The 19,178-nt window shown below is 44.0% G+C and overlaps 8 protein-coding genes across 8 annotated transcripts; 2 read left to right on the top strand and 6 right to left on the bottom strand.

Annotated features, from left to right (window-relative positions):
* Nucleotides 1-3,549: 3,549 nt before the first annotated feature.
* PEX2_070550 (uncharacterized protein) lies at nucleotides 3,550-3,807 on the bottom strand (the record flags this gene model as incomplete). The annotated part of the gene is made up of 1 exon (XM_016744326.1): nucleotides 3,550-3,807. The coding sequence occupies one exon, from the start codon at nucleotides 3,805-3,807 to the stop codon at nucleotides 3,550-3,552; it is 258 nt and encodes an 85-aa protein (XP_016596893.1).
* A 312-nt stretch (nucleotides 3,808-4,119) lies between these two features.
* Nucleotides 4,120-4,620, bottom strand: PEX2_070560 (uncharacterized protein; the record flags this gene model as incomplete). The annotated part of the gene is made up of 2 exons (XM_016744327.1): nucleotides 4,120-4,246; nucleotides 4,307-4,620. 2 exons carry the CDS (start codon nucleotides 4,618-4,620, stop codon nucleotides 4,120-4,122), a joined length of 441 nt encoding a protein of 146 aa, XP_016596894.1.
* A 4,439-nt stretch (nucleotides 4,621-9,059) lies between these two features.
* Nucleotides 9,060-9,858, bottom strand: PEX2_070570 (HNH endonuclease family protein; the record flags this gene model as incomplete). The annotated part of the gene is made up of 4 exons (XM_016744328.1): nucleotides 9,060-9,172; nucleotides 9,232-9,370; nucleotides 9,428-9,599; nucleotides 9,659-9,858. The coding sequence occupies 4 exons, from the start codon at nucleotides 9,856-9,858 to the stop codon at nucleotides 9,060-9,062; spliced, it is 624 nt and encodes a 207-aa protein (XP_016596895.1).
* A 611-nt stretch (nucleotides 9,859-10,469) lies between these two features.
* On the bottom strand, nucleotides 10,470-11,801 carry PEX2_070580 (NADH:flavin oxidoreductase/NADH oxidase; the record flags this gene model as incomplete). Its single annotated transcript, XM_016744329.1, has 1 exon — nucleotides 10,470-11,801. The coding sequence occupies one exon, from the start codon at nucleotides 11,799-11,801 to the stop codon at nucleotides 10,470-10,472; it is 1,332 nt and encodes a 443-aa protein (XP_016596896.1).
* A 1,858-nt stretch (nucleotides 11,802-13,659) lies between these two features.
* Nucleotides 13,660-15,282, top strand: PEX2_070590 (amidohydrolase; the record flags this gene model as incomplete). The annotated part of the gene is made up of 1 exon (XM_016744330.1): nucleotides 13,660-15,282. One exon carries the CDS (start codon nucleotides 13,660-13,662, stop codon nucleotides 15,280-15,282), a length of 1,623 nt encoding a protein of 540 aa, XP_016596897.1.
* Nucleotides 15,283-15,463: 181 nt separating this feature from the next.
* PEX2_070600 (Major facilitator superfamily domain, general substrate transporter) lies at nucleotides 15,464-16,735 on the bottom strand (the record flags this gene model as incomplete). Its single annotated transcript, XM_016744331.1, has 3 exons — nucleotides 15,464-15,821; nucleotides 15,871-16,502; nucleotides 16,550-16,735. The coding sequence occupies 3 exons, from the start codon at nucleotides 16,733-16,735 to the stop codon at nucleotides 15,464-15,466; spliced, it is 1,176 nt and encodes a 391-aa protein (XP_016596898.1).
* Nucleotides 16,736-17,002: 267 nt separating this feature from the next.
* On the bottom strand, nucleotides 17,003-17,176 carry PEX2_070610 (uncharacterized protein; the record flags this gene model as incomplete). Its single annotated transcript, XM_016744332.1, has 1 exon — nucleotides 17,003-17,176. The coding sequence occupies one exon, from the start codon at nucleotides 17,174-17,176 to the stop codon at nucleotides 17,003-17,005; it is 174 nt and encodes a 57-aa protein (XP_016596899.1).
* Nucleotides 17,177-17,864: 688 nt separating this feature from the next.
* Nucleotides 17,865-19,145, top strand: PEX2_070620 (Concanavalin A-like lectin/glucanase, subgroup; the record flags this gene model as incomplete). The annotated part of the gene is made up of 1 exon (XM_016744333.1): nucleotides 17,865-19,145. One exon carries the CDS (start codon nucleotides 17,865-17,867, stop codon nucleotides 19,143-19,145), a length of 1,281 nt encoding a protein of 426 aa, XP_016596900.1.
* Nucleotides 19,146-19,178: the final 33 nt, after the last annotated feature.

Genomic DNA, 19,178 nt, shown 5'->3' on the forward strand with positions numbered 1-19,178 from the left:
GTAGACTAACTAGAAGTTATTTATAGTAAAGGTAAATACTTAGTACTAAATACAGAGGATCTTATATACCTTAAATAAGGTCTATTATCTTACTATATATATCTATATAAGTCCGTAATACTAAGCAGCCTTTCTCTAACTTTAAGAAAAGGGATCTTAGCTTGTTCTAATCTAGGATATAAGGACTTAGTAGAATTCTACCTTCTTAATACTTTATTATATAAAGAGACTATATAGTTTCTTCTAGCCCTTCTATAAGGAGTATAACTATAAGGAGATATTACTTAATATTTAAGAATAGTATTAAATTAACTATCTTCTATAAATCACTTAGCTATTCTTTAACTATATAATAGAGCTCTTAAAGATAAAGGAGGTTACTATATATCTTATCTTTAAGATTTATAATACCCTCTTTAATTACTTTTTTAAAGTAGAGGTACTACTTAAACGTAAGCGTATTCTATAGAAATTAGATATACTTAAAGCACTTATAGCTAGTCGCTTAAAACTTAATAAGTACTACTCTTAAACTAATAATCTTAAAGGATATATCTATATAGTTAGGATAATACTAGTATTTAATAGTAGATTTTAGTTCTTTCTATTTGATAATTAGGAGCTTTACTAGTATAATACCTACTAGAAATCATTCTAAGAATTATTAATTCTATATTAAGAGCGCTTTATAATAAATTAAGGATCAACTAATACTCTAATAATAGTATTATCTAGTTCTAGGCTAAATATAATACTAAAGAGTAATAAGATATCTATAAAACTAGCTAATAATAAGATGACTTAATATCTTAATAGTAGTATATTTATAATCTATTTCTTCCCTATATAGGATAATACTAATATATTTATACTATTAGATCTAATTAATATTAAACCTCTTTAATTCTAGTAGGAGAACTAATCTCGTTTCCCTATAATTATATTACTTACTCGCGATATTCTCTCTATTCTAGTAACTAGTACTAGTATCAAATAGCTCTTTAATACTACTTAGGATATTTATCACTACCGCTGTGGTTATCTAAAGTCCGAAATAATCAAGGAGCTTATATTATTTCTATATACAATAAGATTTAATATTAAGGATTCTAAGGTAAAGCAGCTTAAGTAGTTCTTTACACTAGCTAAGATTAAGTTAGCAAAAGAGTAGAACGATAAATATACAGAGGATACTAAGCTTAACCTGATTAGTGATAATAAAGAGAAAGAAGGAGTAGATAATAGACTACAAGAGACATCTCCTTATTTAATAGATATAGATATAGAGGTAACAGAGCTAGAGTTACCAGAGACTACAACTCAGAGATAGGCCTCAGGGAGGAAGCGTAAGAGTAGGGTAGATAAGGATTTTAAGCAATATTAGAGAAATACATCCTAGTTCAATTATTTAATTTATTCTCCATTTTTTCTAGAAGAGCGCTATAAGTAAAATACTTAATATTACAAGCAAAAAATGCATTAATTATACAGTTATACGCTAGAAGTCTGTTTGTCTGGTTTACACTATATTGGGGCCCCAATGGGTTACCTAATGGGTTTTGGGTTATAAGCTATAACCTAAAACCCATCGTTAGGTCGAAGCAATGGACCCAAAACCCATTTTGGGTTGGGTTGGGTTGGGTTGGGTCCGGGTTAGAGTGGGTTGTGCCGAAGTCTATACCTAAGATTATATAACTATAACTCTTTACTAATATTAAGTAGGAGTAGGAAGTTACTATAACTCTAGTAGATATACCCCTAAGGGGTATATCCTAATAAGTAGGAATAAAGGATATATAAGGATACTCTCTTATATACTTAATTTAGTTCTTTATTTTTAATTATATATTATTACTTATATTTACCTTACGACTTTAACTTACTTACTATATTATCACTTAATAATACCTACGAGGAGACTAATACTACGGTATAGATCGACTCGGCGCTCTACCTAGTATCGTTCCCTGATACCCTTAAAAGGACTTAGGCTGGATAAGACTGTGCGCAGCAACAGCTCGGTTGAGAGACCGATCATTGACGTTGGAGGACCAGCAAAGGCAAAGTGGCAAAGGGAAAGCCTCTAATATAACCGTGACCAGTTAGGCAGTGTGTAACATCAATCAGGTTCAAATTTAGTGCCTGCGTCATGTAGAATGATAATCAAACGGCTATAGCTGTGAACGAAATTATAAAATTAGGAAATATTAAGCGTAAGTAAAATGACATGTAAACAAATAATGCTTGATCTCTGTTCGTCACTTGTTCAACAGTCGCCAATGATACTGATGGTAAAACCCCGCAGGTGAACACCAAAATCATTTTTGAAGCCAGATTATCAAGGCTTTGGCGATTTTCCTTCAAAAAAAGAGGCACCGTTTGGTCGATCAGTGTTCTGAGCAATAGATTTCCGTCTAGAGCGGGTTGTTGACCTCTTGGAGACGAAGCTAGTTGACATTTGACTAGCTTCACACACTGCTTCCATACACAGCTTCTGTGTGCTCCTCAACTGGACAATTTGAGTTAAAGGATCACGATCACCATCCTTGATTAAAGAGATACACGGGAACACGGTGAGAATGTTCACGTCTTGAATAACTTGATCCTTCCTTTTTGGGATCGCATTATCCCCGGGGAAGCGGAAGGGATCCCAATCGTCATCCCCGAAATCGACTAGATCGAATGCTATTTCATATCTCAACTGAGCTGGCCGGATTGGAAGCCAAAATTCAGCAGCTCTTTGTACGATTTTCCCAATACTTATGCGGATCGCATCATGCTGGTCTCTGAGAGCAAAGTCCACAAATATGACGACATATTGCGGATCACTGTCTGTATTCTTACCCGGAGAATACTTTCTTCGGCACTTTGATCAATCGAGAGAAGAACACGTCGGTAGAAACTTCCCTTCTCGGTATCATTCTCGGCGAGGTGACTAAGGATTCCGTGGATTTCTGAATCTTCTGGTAAAATGTAATTTGGCCGGAAGATATGTTTGCAAATCTCTCTTGACAGGATGGCCAGAAGATATGCGACACATTTGTGGGCAATTTGGGAATGTGCGCCCGGAAAATATCTTGCTCGTTCGTTTTCCAAATACTTTTGCGTAGTGTAATGGGCCAATCGAATAACATCAGTTTGCTCATCAACGACGACCGAGAAACAAAGCGTGTGTGCCTGAGGGGTAAACTGCTCTCGAAAATCGCTGTAAAGAGTTTAGGTCTCGCACAGAAGGAGTTTATTCTTGCCTTCTTATAAATGACTGACAATGAAATTGGTGGCTTGAAGCGCCGTAGGTACATACTTTGACCAGTCAACACAATCTGTCTTGCGCCCCCAACTTAAAAGGTGAAAGGCAAAGCGCTAGGTCAAGCCAAACCATTGGTGGACTAAATTTAGCAATGCTAAGTTAGGCGCACCTTCATTTCAAAGGGTGGCACTTGTTGTATTGTTAGCATTTTAGGAAGTGAATAGCTGACTGGGTGAAAATAGCTAAACAGTGGGACTATATGAACTACTTGATGGTTGCTGGGTATGGGAAGCTCAGCCTCACTGTGGATAAGATTTCTGTCCAAGGCGGAGAAGAGAGGGTACAGCCAACCAAGGCCGGCGAACAACAATCCCAAAACGCGTATAGTACAAAGTCTCCAACAGCACCCACTCACAGCAAACTCGAGCCACACTTAATGCTGCTGTAGCTTCAATAGTCTTAGACGTCAGTGAAGATAAAAATAAACTGAGCTTCGTGGTCATTCGGCGATACCATAAAATGATTTGGGGAAGCGTAGTTGTGTCTTTAAATGCCATCTAATAGGGTCAGTTGGTTTGGTTCTGATCGGGAAACAATAACATTACGCGTTAAATGGGATCGAAGACATTAAACTCCTAAGGCACTCCCAAAGGGGTTACACACCCGTTGAAAATCTTCCGCGAGCCAATATTCAAAGCTGTTACGTTGTTTGCAACATAAACTTCTCGCCTAGGTCATGGTTACGATTTGTCTGTTTCAGAGATACGCTATGGCTCCAAATATTACACGGATTTACAATCTTGTCATCATGTTTGAATTCAGAAAATAGTTAAATATTTAACAGCCCGTGTTTTCCATAATAAAATGATCTAGAGATCAATATCACTAGCTGGTCGAGCAATATTCAGTCGCCAGTGGTGCCGATTAACCGGGTCCTTTTGGTACAGATTGACTTCGAAGAACTTGTTGTGCATTGTACACTTGAAGTTCTTGTACCTATATGCAATTAGTTTTTGTAGTTTTCGATACAGTATGTCTGATATCCATTGAACATACGAATTGAGCTTCTGGAAATTCCCAGCGATCAAATCTTGCTCAGTAATCTCCACAAATTCAGCCCGATCTCCATTTGCTTCAGGGTGAGGGATGAAATATCTTTTAGCCTCGATAGCGCCAAAATTGACCTGTCGAACAAACTGAACCGCGTAAGGTGGCGGGTTATCCGGATTCTCGAAGAACGAAGCTGAAACGGCAGAGGGGGATGATTCGGACCCTTTGGCCCAAGCAATAAATGGATCAAACTTGGCCTCGTGGGAAAGATGGGCCGGTCGATAAGGAGATGGGGAAGAGCAACAGAAAATGGAAGACATTGTTGGACAGTGGTTGCTTAGTTGCAGTATTGTCTTTTAAAGTGGTCATGAAGACATTTCTACTCGAGGGGAATGATCGGCTTTATACGCCCTTCAAGTCAGTTGCATCGAGTTCGTACCAATCTAGCTTCGACCTAGGGGGCTTAATTTAGGAAAACTTTTAGCAACTTAGATGTAGAATGACGACCATGAATATATTCTAATCCAGATTTGTCAATTAATATCGTATGCTGCGGGCCGATTGTTCAATAATGTTTCTTCATGTTGAGGCCCCCTTCCGATCGGCTCTGTCGATGCCCAATTCATACGTACATCCTTTAACCCATGACTTCTAGGCCGATAGTGGAATTGAAACTCGATAATCCGGCCGGCTTGCGACATGCGACCCTCACCAATCAGAACACTGCATTTTGAGGCCCCCTTCGCACGGTCCCTCCGCTGGCTGAGATCAAGTCGGGTAGTAGTTACATACTGCATACTCGATTATGTAGCTGAAACGCATAAAGGGGTGGTGATGCCCTATTGTGTTTTCTATTTTCTCTTCCTTTCTCAGGGGCAGCGGGCCTCTCATCGTCGCTCTTTAAACTTTACTTTACCGCTGCTACTGCCATTCCTTTTCCCGCGCCTCTGAATCTGCTTCGTTTTTCTTCATTTGTTGATTGCTAAGAATATTGTTCGCTGTTGTGTGTCAATTGAGAAGCAATTGTACCTTCTCTATCCCATCGAAGCTGTAGCCAGTCTGTATACTGGGGTGTCAAAAGCGTGAAGCTACTTATCCCACCTTTTTCCGCGGCGAGCACACATACCAGAAACCCAACTAAAAGTCACCAACCGACAGTCCACACTTTCTGAACAACAAAAACAACATCTTCTGAATTCTGGACTTGTCGATCCAGCGTGGCTACACGTGTCGGACACAACTGGTCCACGTGCATCTCCCATTCCCACACCCCAGCCCCGCTTTCCTGATACTACAACACACGATGGAGAGCAACATCAGCATCAAGTCATCTTGCAACAACCAGAAGAATATTCTCAAGAGGAGCCAATAGAAGAAGATTGTGTTTCCGGCGTGATTTCTACCTCATCTTTCGCGGCGGACAACGTCTCTTCGCTACAGTGTAAATACTGCCGGAGGGAATACCAAAGCCGTGGATTGCTAAAGTATGTTTTCTTCTCATGCAGATACTTCTCTATTCTCCCAACATTATTCTGATGATCTAAAAGCACGCACATAAAAACCCACACACGTCCCTTCAAGTGTACTATGGACGCATGCACCAGTGAGTTTGCAACCGCAAAAGACCTCATGCGACACAAGCAAACGGTACACAAAGCCAGTGGATGCATTATGGCGTACTGTCACTATCCTAGTTGCGACTATTCTGCGAACGGAAGGAAAGGGCCAATGCGCCAAGATAATCTCCAGCGCCATATCGGAGCCAAGCACCGTCTAGAGGCTGGATTCTAATGCTTTTGTCAGTACAGACGAGTTTATATAGGATTTAGCTCAGATACTTGACCCAGGAAATTCTAGCTCAAACATAGTCTTTGTGACCTGGCTCCGTAACCATGTTCCTCTCTTGTAACATCTAACCACTGACAGAGCCTAGTTTGTATGTAGTAAGTCTGCCCTCTCTAAAGTGAGGATGTACTCGAAAGTCTATAAATCTTGGTGGTATATAATGCTTCTAGCCCCAGATATCACCGTTCGCCGTGGCCTTATCGCCGCTTCTGTTATTAAGCCATGGTATGTACTGTACATATACTATACTCTAGGAGTTAGCTTCCCTTAATTTCTCCAATTCCCGCTAGGAAAATCGTCGCGCTGCGGAACGCCTCGTTCACTTCCCACCGTGGAGTCTGCCACGTTAACCTCAATCTTGGGCAGCCAAGGACTACAATTTCAGGTTCGCTGATGTCTTATCAGCCTTTTTAAGAAATTTATCCCTGTGCTTTGAGACTGGGTATACGTATCATAAAGTACGTGCCCAGTAAAAAGTGTTGTGATATGAGGTTGGTGCAGGTCAGGAACGAAGCCGCACTATCGGAATAAATCCCGAGGAGTCTATATAAAGAACCAATAAGTTGATTTCCAATAAACTTGGACTTTGGCGAGCTGTTAGACATCCCTATCTCCATTTTGGTAATGATTGTTGTATTGAATCACCCATCCTTGGGTAGCCAGACTTGGTATACAGGAGTTGAAGGAACAGTCATTAAAGGTTATAGAGAGTCCGTATAAATGTTAAGCCCTGGCGTTTATCACGCCTTGTTTGAGATTGCGGTTGGCGATAACGCCATGTGTTGAAGTAAAGCTCAAAGTTTTTAACCACTGTTTGATCAGCGGGCTTTTTAACTATCAACTCCCTATCATTATAACAAATCTATCCAAGGCGTAGCCTAACACAGAAAATAACAAGTTTCCGTTATTCAGCGCTGTCTATGGGATGGGGATTATTAACTCGCCCACTCTTTTCGTCTCTCGAATAAAAGCTTGATGCTGTGGGAATTCCAAAGATCATAAAGGTTGCTACCACTGAGTCGATTTTCTCCTAGTTAGTTATAACTCTGTACCCGGCATCCTATGCTTGTACCTAGACAGATTAAGCGTGGTATTAGGATAATATCTATAGTGCTGTGTCGGACTTTACCGCTTGTTACTTTCTTCTTCTGCCCGCAAGTAATATCTGCAAATATGCTATTTATAGGTGGAAGCCCATAGGTATATCACCAAATCATAACACTATTTTCGAAAATAGGCGGAGAAGATAATCTAATATTCTCAAATGATATATGAAAGCCCTGCCGTGACCGCGCCGAACAAAAGGCAATCGAGGCTCCTGGCCCTGCTGAGTGGCCTGTCATAGAATTTTATTAAAAATATCGGGACTTAGTCATTTCTTAGGCGTCGCCTCACTAGGTGCAAAAGCACGAAGGTAGTTGGGATGGTTATTTTCATGGACAAACAGGTTGCTCGATTGATCTAGGTTCCGTTTAATATGGGTCGCGACCTGTGATCTATTGACTTGGTTGTCTGCCTACGCCAGTGCCATTTAATAACCTCCTGCTAGGCTTACCTCCTGGGTATTTTGACTATACGCCGAGTGTCTTTGAATCTTGCCTGTTCCTAAACCAAGATATTATCAACTCTCTATTTAGCTTGTAGGATCCGTCCAATTTGAGCCATGGAGTTCCCCATACCAACGCTATTCGACGGCAGTTTAAATGTGGCGTTTGGGGATGCAAGAGTCATTTCAAACTTCGAAAGACCCTTAATCGTCACCTGGAAAGCCATTCAGGGGAGAGGCCTTATGTCTGCTGGGTACCTGGGTGTCAAAGCAGCTTCTTGCGTCGGGACAACCTTAAAGTATACTATACAACGCACGAGAAACGTAAGGGCCGCAATCGATATGTGGCTACCCTGGATAGGACAGCATCTGTCTATAATCCTGAATTCTGTGGGAAGCTAACGCCCGAAGGATGGCCACTAGACCACGCTGGCCAAGACTGATCCTGGCGCTCGAGACGTACGATGGCGCTCCTCTGTTGCCAAGGTTGTGGTAACAGATAGGTTTGAATGCAGTTGAAATTTGTTTCTCCTAGTGCTGTTTGTTCTAAGAACCTACAAATACCTTACCACAGTCTTGTAACCCTCCATCTAGTCTTCTACGAACAGATTTGACATGTAATAGAGATGAGCAGATTGAATACAAGTAATGCTTACTAAGTTCAAAGCTATTCACATCGTTTGACAATCGCAATATCATGACATACCAAGGACACCGAGGCCAGGGTGATCTAGGGATTCGGGCAAAGAATTAATGTAGGTTAAAGAGCAAAACTCCAACAGTTGGGCTACGACGGAGCCTGTCCCGCGTGAGAGGCCAAAGGACACTGTCCATTTTACAAGCTCGATGCACTTGAAGGAGCTATGCTAGACATGGCTTAAGTCAGTCAGGGATTTATATGTAGATCTTCTGCGTAGGCAATAATAGTCAACATTTGGGCAGGAATAGGGTATATAGCTGTGCGACCAGCTCTATCAATTAAAAGATACTGCATTCAGATTTTCGAGTACCTATCTATAACGCCTACGGCCTACAGGTATACCTATCATAAGTATACCTACTATACCACTAGACTTCGGTAGAACCCATTTTGGGTCGGAACCTCCGACCTAAAACCCAACCTATTAGGTTTTGGGTTCCGCCCTCTATAACCCAACCTAACCTAATAATAATCTATTTAACCCTTTTTTTATATAAAATATAGAGGCAGCCTTTATTTCCAACGACTAAAGGACTGTGCTAGCAGTGATTCAGGCTGTGCCAATAATGTTTACCTTCCACCATACACACAATTCTTCCAAATTCAGCTACCCCAATCACATGTTAGCGGCTGAAGGCCTTAAGTTACAAGGAATTGTAATCGGCATTTCAACAAGTAGCCAGCATCTCAACAAGAGCAGCCTTCTCGTCTGAAGTGACGGTGAGATCATAGACCGATTTCACCTTCACCCACATTTTGGCATAAGTACAGTAATATGAAGCTGTTTCGATGTTAGCAATCTATATACTACTTAGAAAATAACCACAGTTTGAGACATACCCAGCGGAGGCTTCCAGGACTCTGGGCCTTTGTCGCCCTTTGAAGAGTTCACGTTGTCGGTGACTGCTAATAGCTGAGGATTCGTGAGGTCATTGGCGAAGGCTTGCCGATCTGCTTTGGTCCAACTAGATGCGCCAGACTGCCAATATTTATTAATATCTCAACCTGTCACCTTTGATAGATGATCCGAGCTCACCTTCCATGCGTTTGACAACGGGACAACGTGATCAATATCAACGTCACTGGCAGCTGTCCACGTCGCGCCATCATACGGAGAAAACCAGGATCCACTGGTAGCACCACAGCTAGAGCTTTGAACCACGTTCATTCCATCCCGTTTGAGGATTGTTTCGTGTGTGTTGCAATTTCTGTTGACAGCAGGTTCAGCTGCCAATACTTCAGAAACACTAAGATTTTACCTACTCACCCGCTGATCGTAATCCAGTGCGGAAATTCCTCACGGCTATATCCATCCTGCAATCCCTGTGCAGCAACGGTCAATCCTGCCAGCTCACTCGCTGCAGTAGAGGCAGACGGGATTCCAGGTGGTGACGGGGCAGGTAACGCTCCGCATAGGAAAGGCTGGAAGGCGAACACCAAAACCCAGGCAGTGCGAGAGATGCCCATTGTGGTCTTCTTTGGTAAATGGGGACGTTTTTCCGATTGACCTCCGACTTCCGACTGGAATGTGGTGAGGAAGCAAAGCTAATGCCAAGAATGTAGGATAACGACAGAGCCTATCGAAGTCGGGGCTGTAGGTTTTATACTCCGGTTTTGTCTACTAACCCAGGCCAAAACCCCGCCCATATATTATACCAATCCAGTGCCAATTCATCTCCAAATGGATTGTCACATCGGCTCCCGAGTCTTGGCCCGGTGCTTGGCATTGCACGTTGATGAATCATTGGCTTGTAACTAGACGGCGCGGGAAGTGCGGGAGTTGTGATTGATAACAAATACCCCATTTGCCCTAGATTCATATACGGACAAGTCATATGAGCCGGATAAGGATCAGACAAGGGCGCTCGCGTAGAAGGTTGGAACAGAAGTTTGCATGAAAGGTCATAGTGAAATTCAAACGTGGAAATGATCGTCGAAGATCTTCCCCCTTTCTCTGTCTTGGGCTGCAGATTATCTGGCCACGCTGTACTCCGTACTACAGTCTACACTAAGACTCGAACAGGGAGATCGATACATAGCAATAGAAAAAGTTAATCTATGAATGATTTGTGTCTACTTCACAGTAAGCCTCGGGCAAACTGCCACGGGAGAGATACCTTCACGCCCAGTTTCTTGGCTGCCGTGAGCACCCATTCCGGCTCGCGCAGAAATTGACGGGCCATCAACACGGCATCAGCCCGAGGATTTGGACCAGATAGCATTGCCTCTGTCGCCTGTGCTTCCTCTTCGGCACCCTGGACAATATCGCGAGCGGACTCAGCCTCTGTAATAAAGCCAACAGCTCCTACCAGGGTTGTGTGGTTGGCAGCGTGAATTTCTTGACGAATTTGGCCGGCGAGGTCAATTTGATAGTTGGTATGAGGCTCAATCCGTTGGCTTCTATGATTACCTCCCGAGCTAACATCCAGAAAGTCAATCCCTAGATCTGGTAACAATTTGGCAAGTTGAATTGAGGATGCTATATCCCAGCTTCCGGTTCCTGCTGCGACTGTTTGATTTTCGAGCCAATCAGTCGCACTGATACGAAGAAACAAAGGCATTCCACTTGGTACGACGGCACGGATTGCAGCAGCCACCTCGCGTAAGAACCGAGTTCGGTTCTCAAAGCTACCACCATATTTGTCGGTTCGTCGATTGGTAACAGGGCTGAGGAATTGATGAATCAGGTATCCGTGGGCACCATGGATCTCAATTACATCCACTCCTGCTTGTACGGCGAGCCCTGCACTTCGTGCAAATGCCCGGACCACTTCTTCAACCTCGGCCGTTTCAAGCTCGCGAGGGGGCCAGAACTGATCGCCAGGTGCCCAAATTTGCTCTTCTCCACCAGAGGGGCCAACTACATTTGATGGCCAGCCACCAACACTTTCATCGGCTTTGATGCCGCGTTGATTTGCTTGGGATGCGAGCCAGGGGGCCGCCGTGCTAGCCTTCCGGCCGGCGTGAGCAAGCTGAATTCCGATCTTAGCCCCTTGACTATGAACGAAATTCACCACGCGACAGAGTCCTTTGAACTGCTCGGAGTCTGTCCCCTCTTGCCAAAGGCCGGAATCATTGGGTGAAATGCGACCATTGAATTGGACTGATGTGGCTTCGATGAGAATCAGACCGACGCCCTTCGTGGCCAAATGACCGAGGTGCGCGATGTGAAAGTCTGTGAGCGCGCCTACAGCCGGAGAAGTTGGGTCTGATTCGGTGGAGTACATGCACATAGGCGCTACGATCACGCGATTCTTGAATGTAGCATCTCGAATTTGTAAAGGGCGGAACAGTGTCGGGGTGTCGGGATCCCGTGGGTTTATAGCCGCTCCAGCATTGTTGGCGGGAGTAAAATAGGGCAGACCCTCGGCCTGGTGGATCGGCGGGCAACGAAACGAAGTAGATCCCATTTTTATATATTGTCTAAAGATTAATAAAGATTAACAATTGACCCATTCAGAGATCCAGAGAGGAAGCAGTGCTCATTTATATATGTCGGAAATCACCGGTACAGCAATGTATGTTTCAAAATGACAGATGTGTATGACTCTAACTAACTAAAATGACAAGAATCCCCTATTTGATAATTTACTGGGGCATAACTGACTAAGCTTAATATGCAATTTGTATGGGGCCCACTATCATAGCGGTCCATGTATTTTCCGAGGTATTGAATACTCGGGTTCCTAGTCATGTATTGTAACATAGCTTCTGACAATATATACACTTGCGACAATCCATCGGCTGACAAATTGACTTATTTCAAGTGCTGGAAGTTTCCGCCACTTTTCGGAGAGAACACCGAACGCCGATATCGGGAATTTCAACCCTTCGCAAGGGGTCAGTGAATGACAGTTAAGAGATATATAGGCACGTAACACTCCGTACAACAACAAAAGCGCATCTGTGTAAGATATTTTCGATTATCTCAATCCCAGGTTTCGTATGCCATTATCAGCCAAGTCCGAACACAGTAAGTTTCTCCTCTACAGTGCATAGCAATTTACTTGGATCAGGTTCCTTCAACGACAGCTGAGGGCGTAAGACGACCTGCAACACCAACCGTGTATCTCGGATAGTCATATCATACAGTCATTGTTGTTGGCTAGCCAAAAGGCCGCAATGTGTGAACTGTAGGGTAACCTGAAACAGACAAATGCGCCGAGTTGGGACCCTACAACATAAAATGGCCAACAGAAAAGGTCTAGATCTAACTGTAGCTACCCCAAGAGTGGCTCAATCTCTCGATCCATCAATACCTGTGCACTATGCAAAAGATACGCGTATATATGAACTTCAATAAGGACCTTCCCAGCCATCGTTTCCATCTTGACATCCTTTACAGAGACTTGGAATCCTAGCATACCCGGGTCGAAAGTAATTGACATATTTCCCCCATTCCTTGGAATGAGGAGCAATCATTTTCATCAATGGATGAATACAACCGGAAAATCCCCCAAGGCACTGGGCCGTAAAACATTTGTCAAGGTCTAGAATCCAAAAATGGCCACAACCATAGGGACCTGTATGATCAAGTCTTCTAACAGACACATCTAAATTTATACAATTGTCAGAAAACATGCCCCTATCATTGTAACAAATTGTTTGACTTGCCTCCAAGTTGTATTTCTCCTTGATTCCTTTGATCCTTTGATACCCTCGCGACTTCACACAGGGGATACTACAATGTCAGGACCTGGCTGTTATAAGAGTATTTCCTGCAAGAATGATGACCTTAAAGAGAACCTTTTGTAAAAAGGCTACCAGTCTCTACAGTATTATCCTTTTATTATGGACTATACATGCTGAACATTCTTGTTGATACAAAGAAAATTGATTGTATGACAGAACACGAGCAGTGGGAGTGAGGAGATTCTTTTTAAAATAAAGGGGAATCAATTTTAAACTGTTTCGTATTTTTTCATGTGCTCCTCAAGCTACACGTTACACCATTTCTCAATCTCATATGGGTTATCAATGAAAAATAGCCAATCGTATCGTCGCTACTTAGGTACGTTGCTTGCTTGCCCACATCAGCTGCACCAACCCCAACTTCAACTTCAACTTTGACATATCGCTCACCTTCAAGCAGTAAACCACCTTTGCTCCTTTTGCCTTTTTTCTATTTTATCCTCCTTTTCAGGTTAACTTTTTCAATACATCAGCTCTGCCAACCGAAACTCAACTTCAACTTTGACATCTCCCTCACTTTCAACGAGCCAACTACCCTTGCTATCTTTGTTTCACCCCCACGCCCATCATATCGCCATGGTTACAACAATCTTTACCAATGGACGTATTCTCTGTCCCGGCTTATGGGGTACCTTTGTCTCTACGTTAGTAGTCGAAGATAACCATATTGCGCACGTCGGCTGGGACAATGAGCAGGCGGTTGTTAAGGTTCAAGCGACAGCATCGACAGTAGACTTGAAGAATCGAATCGTTCTCCCGGGCTTTATCGATGGCCATGTGCACATCCTCAATTTCGGCATGTCGCTGCAGAAACTTGACCTTCTGCCTTGCAAGAACCTCGCAGATATCCGAAATTCCATCACTTCTTATGCAAAAAGTCACCCATCGGATCCACGCATTCTGTGCCGAGGTTGGGTCCAGTCGGTTACGGATGGCAACGCTCTGGCAACAGTCTTAGACGACCTAGATCCGCGACCTATCTACATCGAGGCATTGGATCTCCACTCAACGTGGTGCAATACTGCCGCTCTCAAAGAGCTAGAGGCTGATTCAAAGCCCGACCCTCCAGGAGGAAAGATTCATCGCTGCCAAAATGATGCTCCATCTGGTTTACTCGAAGAGGCGGCGCAGTTCGACATCGTCTGGCCATTTTTAGACCGAGTCACATCCATGGAGAAGAAGGTGTCTGCGATTGATGCTGCGATCGGTGCACATCAACGTGCTGGGTATACTGGACTGGTGGATATGGCCATGGGAGAAAGTGAGTGGACTGCGTTGAATATCTACAGAAATCAACGTGGTGGGCTTCCAATTCATGTGGCGGCACACTGGTTAGTGCCCTACTCGAAATGTGATGCCGATATCTGCAGTCATATTGATCGTGCCATTGAGCTTCAACAAACCTTCAACCGCAAAAGCTCCCCGGATTTTTGTATCAACGGCATCAAGCTCCTCTGCGACGGCACAGTGGACGGATGTACAGCGGGACTACACCAGCCATACGGTGGATCTGCCGAGATCATCGATCCCATCTGGCCTGCCGATGCTCTTGCGGCAGCTATTCGCCGTGCCACTGATGCCGGCCTGCAGTGCGCTATTCATGCAATCGGGGATCGAACAGTGCAGCAGGCTATTGATTGTTTATCCCAAATTCCAAACCTGCGATCCCGTCGTCATCGCATCGAACATTTAGAGATAACAACCCCCGAAGATGCGAAAAGGCTCGGCCAACTCGGAATAGTGGCATCAGTCCAGCCCGTCCATTTAGACCCAGCGACATTTGACGGATGGCCGGAGATGCTTGGGATTCAGCGTTGCAAGCGGGCTTTCGCTTACCAAGAGTTTGTCGATGCCGGTGCTCATTTAGCCTTTGGGACCGATGCCCCTACTGCGGAACATCACGCACTGCCTAATATTTATGTTGCTACTACTCGGCGGTCGTCTATCAATCCCTCCTTGCAAGATACCATCAATCCCGAATTTGCCGTTTCCCTCGCGACCGCAGTCTCGGCAGCTACTGCGGGGGCTGCGTATGCGTCTTTTTCAGACTCGTGGACAGGGAGCCTACGTCCGGGATTCGATGCCAATTTTGTTGTGCTAGATATGATCTGGGACACGGAATCTCTTTTGGAAGCTCGGGTGTGCCAAACCTGGTACAAGGGAAAGAAGGTGTTTGATGAAGAGGCAGGTGACCGGTGATATGAGCTCTCCTTTTGAAGAACCACATTAGAAACGCGCTGAGAAAAAACAATGAGAAAACTTCCATTCTATGAAACTGAACTTTGGAAATGACTTTGTTTCAAAGTAATCTGCTTCCGCTACCATGAAGTCAAACCGCAGAAGCCAACCCTCTCTTGGTCGATTCTATAATATATTCGACTCAAGCACTTGCCTCCTCAATATGAATGACTGTGCTTGTCCCTTTTCCGTTTTCTCCAATCTTTTCCATTTCCAGATTTGTAGCAGTTGCAACATCTTCTCCATCAAAAATCTTTGTTATCTCCTCAAGAGGCATATAACGTGTCTCAACGTAAAAGAAATAGATGACAACCACTTCCACTGCCAAGAAGCAGCAGTAGAAGATGTAGTAGCGCCATTTTATATTGTCAAGGGCGATGGGATTGACATATTGATTGAAGAATAGCGCAATATACATGGCAAACTCCATGAGAGTATATCCTTTAGCACGCATTGAATACGGAAGAATCTCCGTAGTATAACTTGCAATTAGACCGGACCTAATTCAAGTTAGCGAGAACAATGACATGTGTACCAGGATAAACTCACTTCAGATTGTAGAAGAGATAATAAATGAAAATCATACCCAGCACTCCGGACCCAAGTGCTGAGCTCGCATGGTCAGAATATTTTGCTGACAGGATTGTCCACACCACAAAAGCGACCATCATTCCAGCAGAGCTGATAAGCATGATTGGTCGGCGTCCACATTTGTCAACAAAGAAGCTGAAGAAAAGGTTCGTGGCAAGATTAAAAGAAGTCAAGGCTCCATTAATCAGCAATTGCTGGTTCGGGTCTTTGATTCCGATGCTATCCATGATGAGGTTCAAATAGTATGATACCAAGCCATTGCCTGACCACTGAGCGAAAAGTCCAAAAGAGATAATGATGAGGAGTCGTTTGCGATTACCAGGAGTTCGCAGAAAATCGACGTAAGACCCTGAATGCTCTGCATTCTTCTCCATCGCAAGCGCAGTTGTAATTTCGGTGAACTCCACCTGAACGACCTCATCACTGTCATCCCCCTGAGCATGGTAATAAGCTAGCATTTTCAGGGCTTTTTCCGGTTCGTTTCTAGAGACATAATAGCGCGGACTCTCCGGGATCCACCACACAACTGCCAGCATAATCAATGTGAACACCCCTTGGATTAGGCTCGGTGTTCTCCAAGACCAATCGCTCTATTATCGTTACTGAAAGACCTGTGGAGCTTGACTAGATCACTTACTTTGATTTTTAGCGTTCCATATGTCGTCCATGCCGCGATAAAAGCCCCCGAGTGATATGTGGCGCCAGATATAGTAACCAGAATTGCCCTGTCTTGGGCCGGAGCAATCTCTGTAATAAGCAGTGGAGCGGTGCAAATGACGATGATGTCTCCAAATCCGAGAAGAAATCGAGCCCCGACAAACATGGAGAAGTTGATAGAACCTGACTGCAGAGCCACGCCAAGTAACATAAAAAAGGAGCCAAAGACTAAGCAAATCCTACGGCCCAGACGATCAAGCATATAAGGCAAAATGACCAAACCGGCCAGTGCACCAACACTCATGACACAGTTGAATAAACCCAGTGTTGGACCTTTGGGGTGGTCAAAATACTCCTGCCAATAAGACAATGCTTGCAAACCATTCCTAATTTCAATGAGAACGAAAGAGATAACGTAGGAGGCTAATAAAACTCACATCATGGAGTTATCAAATCCATTAGCGGTGTTTGTCGCGATTAGAACTAAAATGTAGAAGTACAGGACTCGCATATTGCGTTGTTTCCACCATTTCACGCGAGGGAATAGTCGCCCTGCTAAATAGAAATGACCCTTGGGAGGTTTGACCGTTTCATATGCTTCACTCATGTTGGGTTGACCTCAATTCAAAATAAAAACAAGATTTGTTGATATTGGAAAGAGGAGGGGGCGCACGATATATATAGTCCAATAAGACTCCATGTATACTACCTTGTCAATCATGGCTTAGTCTTAATATAACCGGTCGAATAAGTGCCTTCGTTTCAAAAGGCCTCGAATAAAATAGCCATCGAGTCATGTCACAACTAGAATTCATTTTCACCATTCATTCAGCCTAATAGGAAGATAAAATGCGGGGTGAGAGTGTTGGACATTCCTCGTTGATGCCGGTGGGTGACACGCCGTGTCCAAACCGGTTAAATTCTGGCGCCACATAAATTCTGACGATACGGACAATTCCTGTCTTCTCTCAAACAATTGCCAGAAGAACAAAAACATCACTCAACATGGCTGTTGCTCACCATAACCCGATTATCCCAGGATTTGCTCCCGATCCTTCAATCTGCCTGGTCGATGGCATATTCTATCTAGTGAACTCGAGCTTCAATCTCTATCCCGGACTGCCCATTTATATGTCAAATGACCTGATCTCATGGAAACACATTGGTAAGACATTTCTCTCTAAGTTTACCTATCAGAAGGTTAAAGATTTTAAGGAAATGCCATAAACAGACCATCCCAACTGTCACTGTCCCGAGCGACCACATTTATTGCCCCGTGGGACGATGGTACAGCAATGGTTGGAACCGGGGGCTTGTATGCGCCCACGATTCGGCATCACAACGGGATCACCTATATCATCTGTACCAACGTCATCCACGGTCCTTCTAATGTATTGGGCGATGAGCGAAATGAACAATTTATCATTCACACAACTGATATTCGCTCGGGAACTTGGTCAGACCCAATAGTCTTTGGATTTCCTGGGATTGACCCGTCTCTACTGTTTGACGACGATGGTCGGGTGTACGTCCAATTGTGCAAAACGGGGCCTGAGTTCCACATCTACAACGGTGAAATTGATATTACAACCGGTGCTATGATTGTGAAGCCCACTCTCATCTGGAAGGGATGGAAGAAGGGATATACAGAGGGCCCGCATATATACAAAAAAGATGGCTGGTACTACCTTTTGTGTGCCGAAGGGGGCACATTTCGATATCACATGCTGAGCATGGCACGATCGAGGAATATATGGGGTCCATATGAGTCATATGATATGAACCCGTTGTACACAGCTAGCGGCACGACTCAATATGTCCAAAACACTGGACACGGCGATCTTTTCCAAGATCAAAGCGGGCAATGGTGGGTGGTCATGCTGGGGATTCGCATTAAGGAGGGACGATCTATCATGGGACGGGAGACATTCTTGACAACGGTTGACTGGCCAAGCGACGGGTGGCCGGCGATTGAGTCTATCACAAGCGATGGGAAATTGGGGGCAAGTTTCAACGAAGGTCAAGACTCACTTGCTGCTGCCCCTTGGGTCTATTTGAGAGATGCCAAGCTAGATCGATACCGTATCCAGAACAGATGCATCACGCTGCAAGCAGACCCGGTGGAGTTTACTAGCCCGGATGAGTCAATAACTTTTGTTGGCCAGCGACAACGAAGACTCCAAGGCAATACCACCGTGACTGTGTACAAGCCACAGCAATCCACATCAGTTCGAGCAGGGTTGGCTCTCTACAAAGACGAGCACCGATTCTTGACAATTGGATATGATTTCCAGTTGCAGCAAGTCATTTTCAACGGACTGAACCAAGCGAAATCATTCTCGCAAAGTGAGACCCAAAGTGTGGAATTCCAAGGTTCAATGTCTTTCAGAATTGGCTACACCGAGACTTCCTTGCAATTCTTCTTCCGGCAAGGTAAAGCAAACTGGCGTAATTTGGCAACAGTTGACACCGCCATCCTGACGGATTACGACTTCACTGGGCCCGTTATTGGGATTTTTGCCATTGGGGATGATGTTGCGGTGGAATTTAGAGACTTTGCAGTTGATACGGTGTAGGGTCCATAAGAGAATAGATCAGAGAAGTATCAA

The sequence above is a fragment of the Penicillium expansum genome (genome assembly GCF_000769745.1).
Source record: "Penicillium expansum strain MD-8 chromosome Unknown contig231, whole genome shotgun sequence".
Lineage (NCBI taxonomy): Eukaryota > Fungi > Ascomycota > Eurotiomycetes > Eurotiales > Aspergillaceae > Penicillium > Penicillium expansum.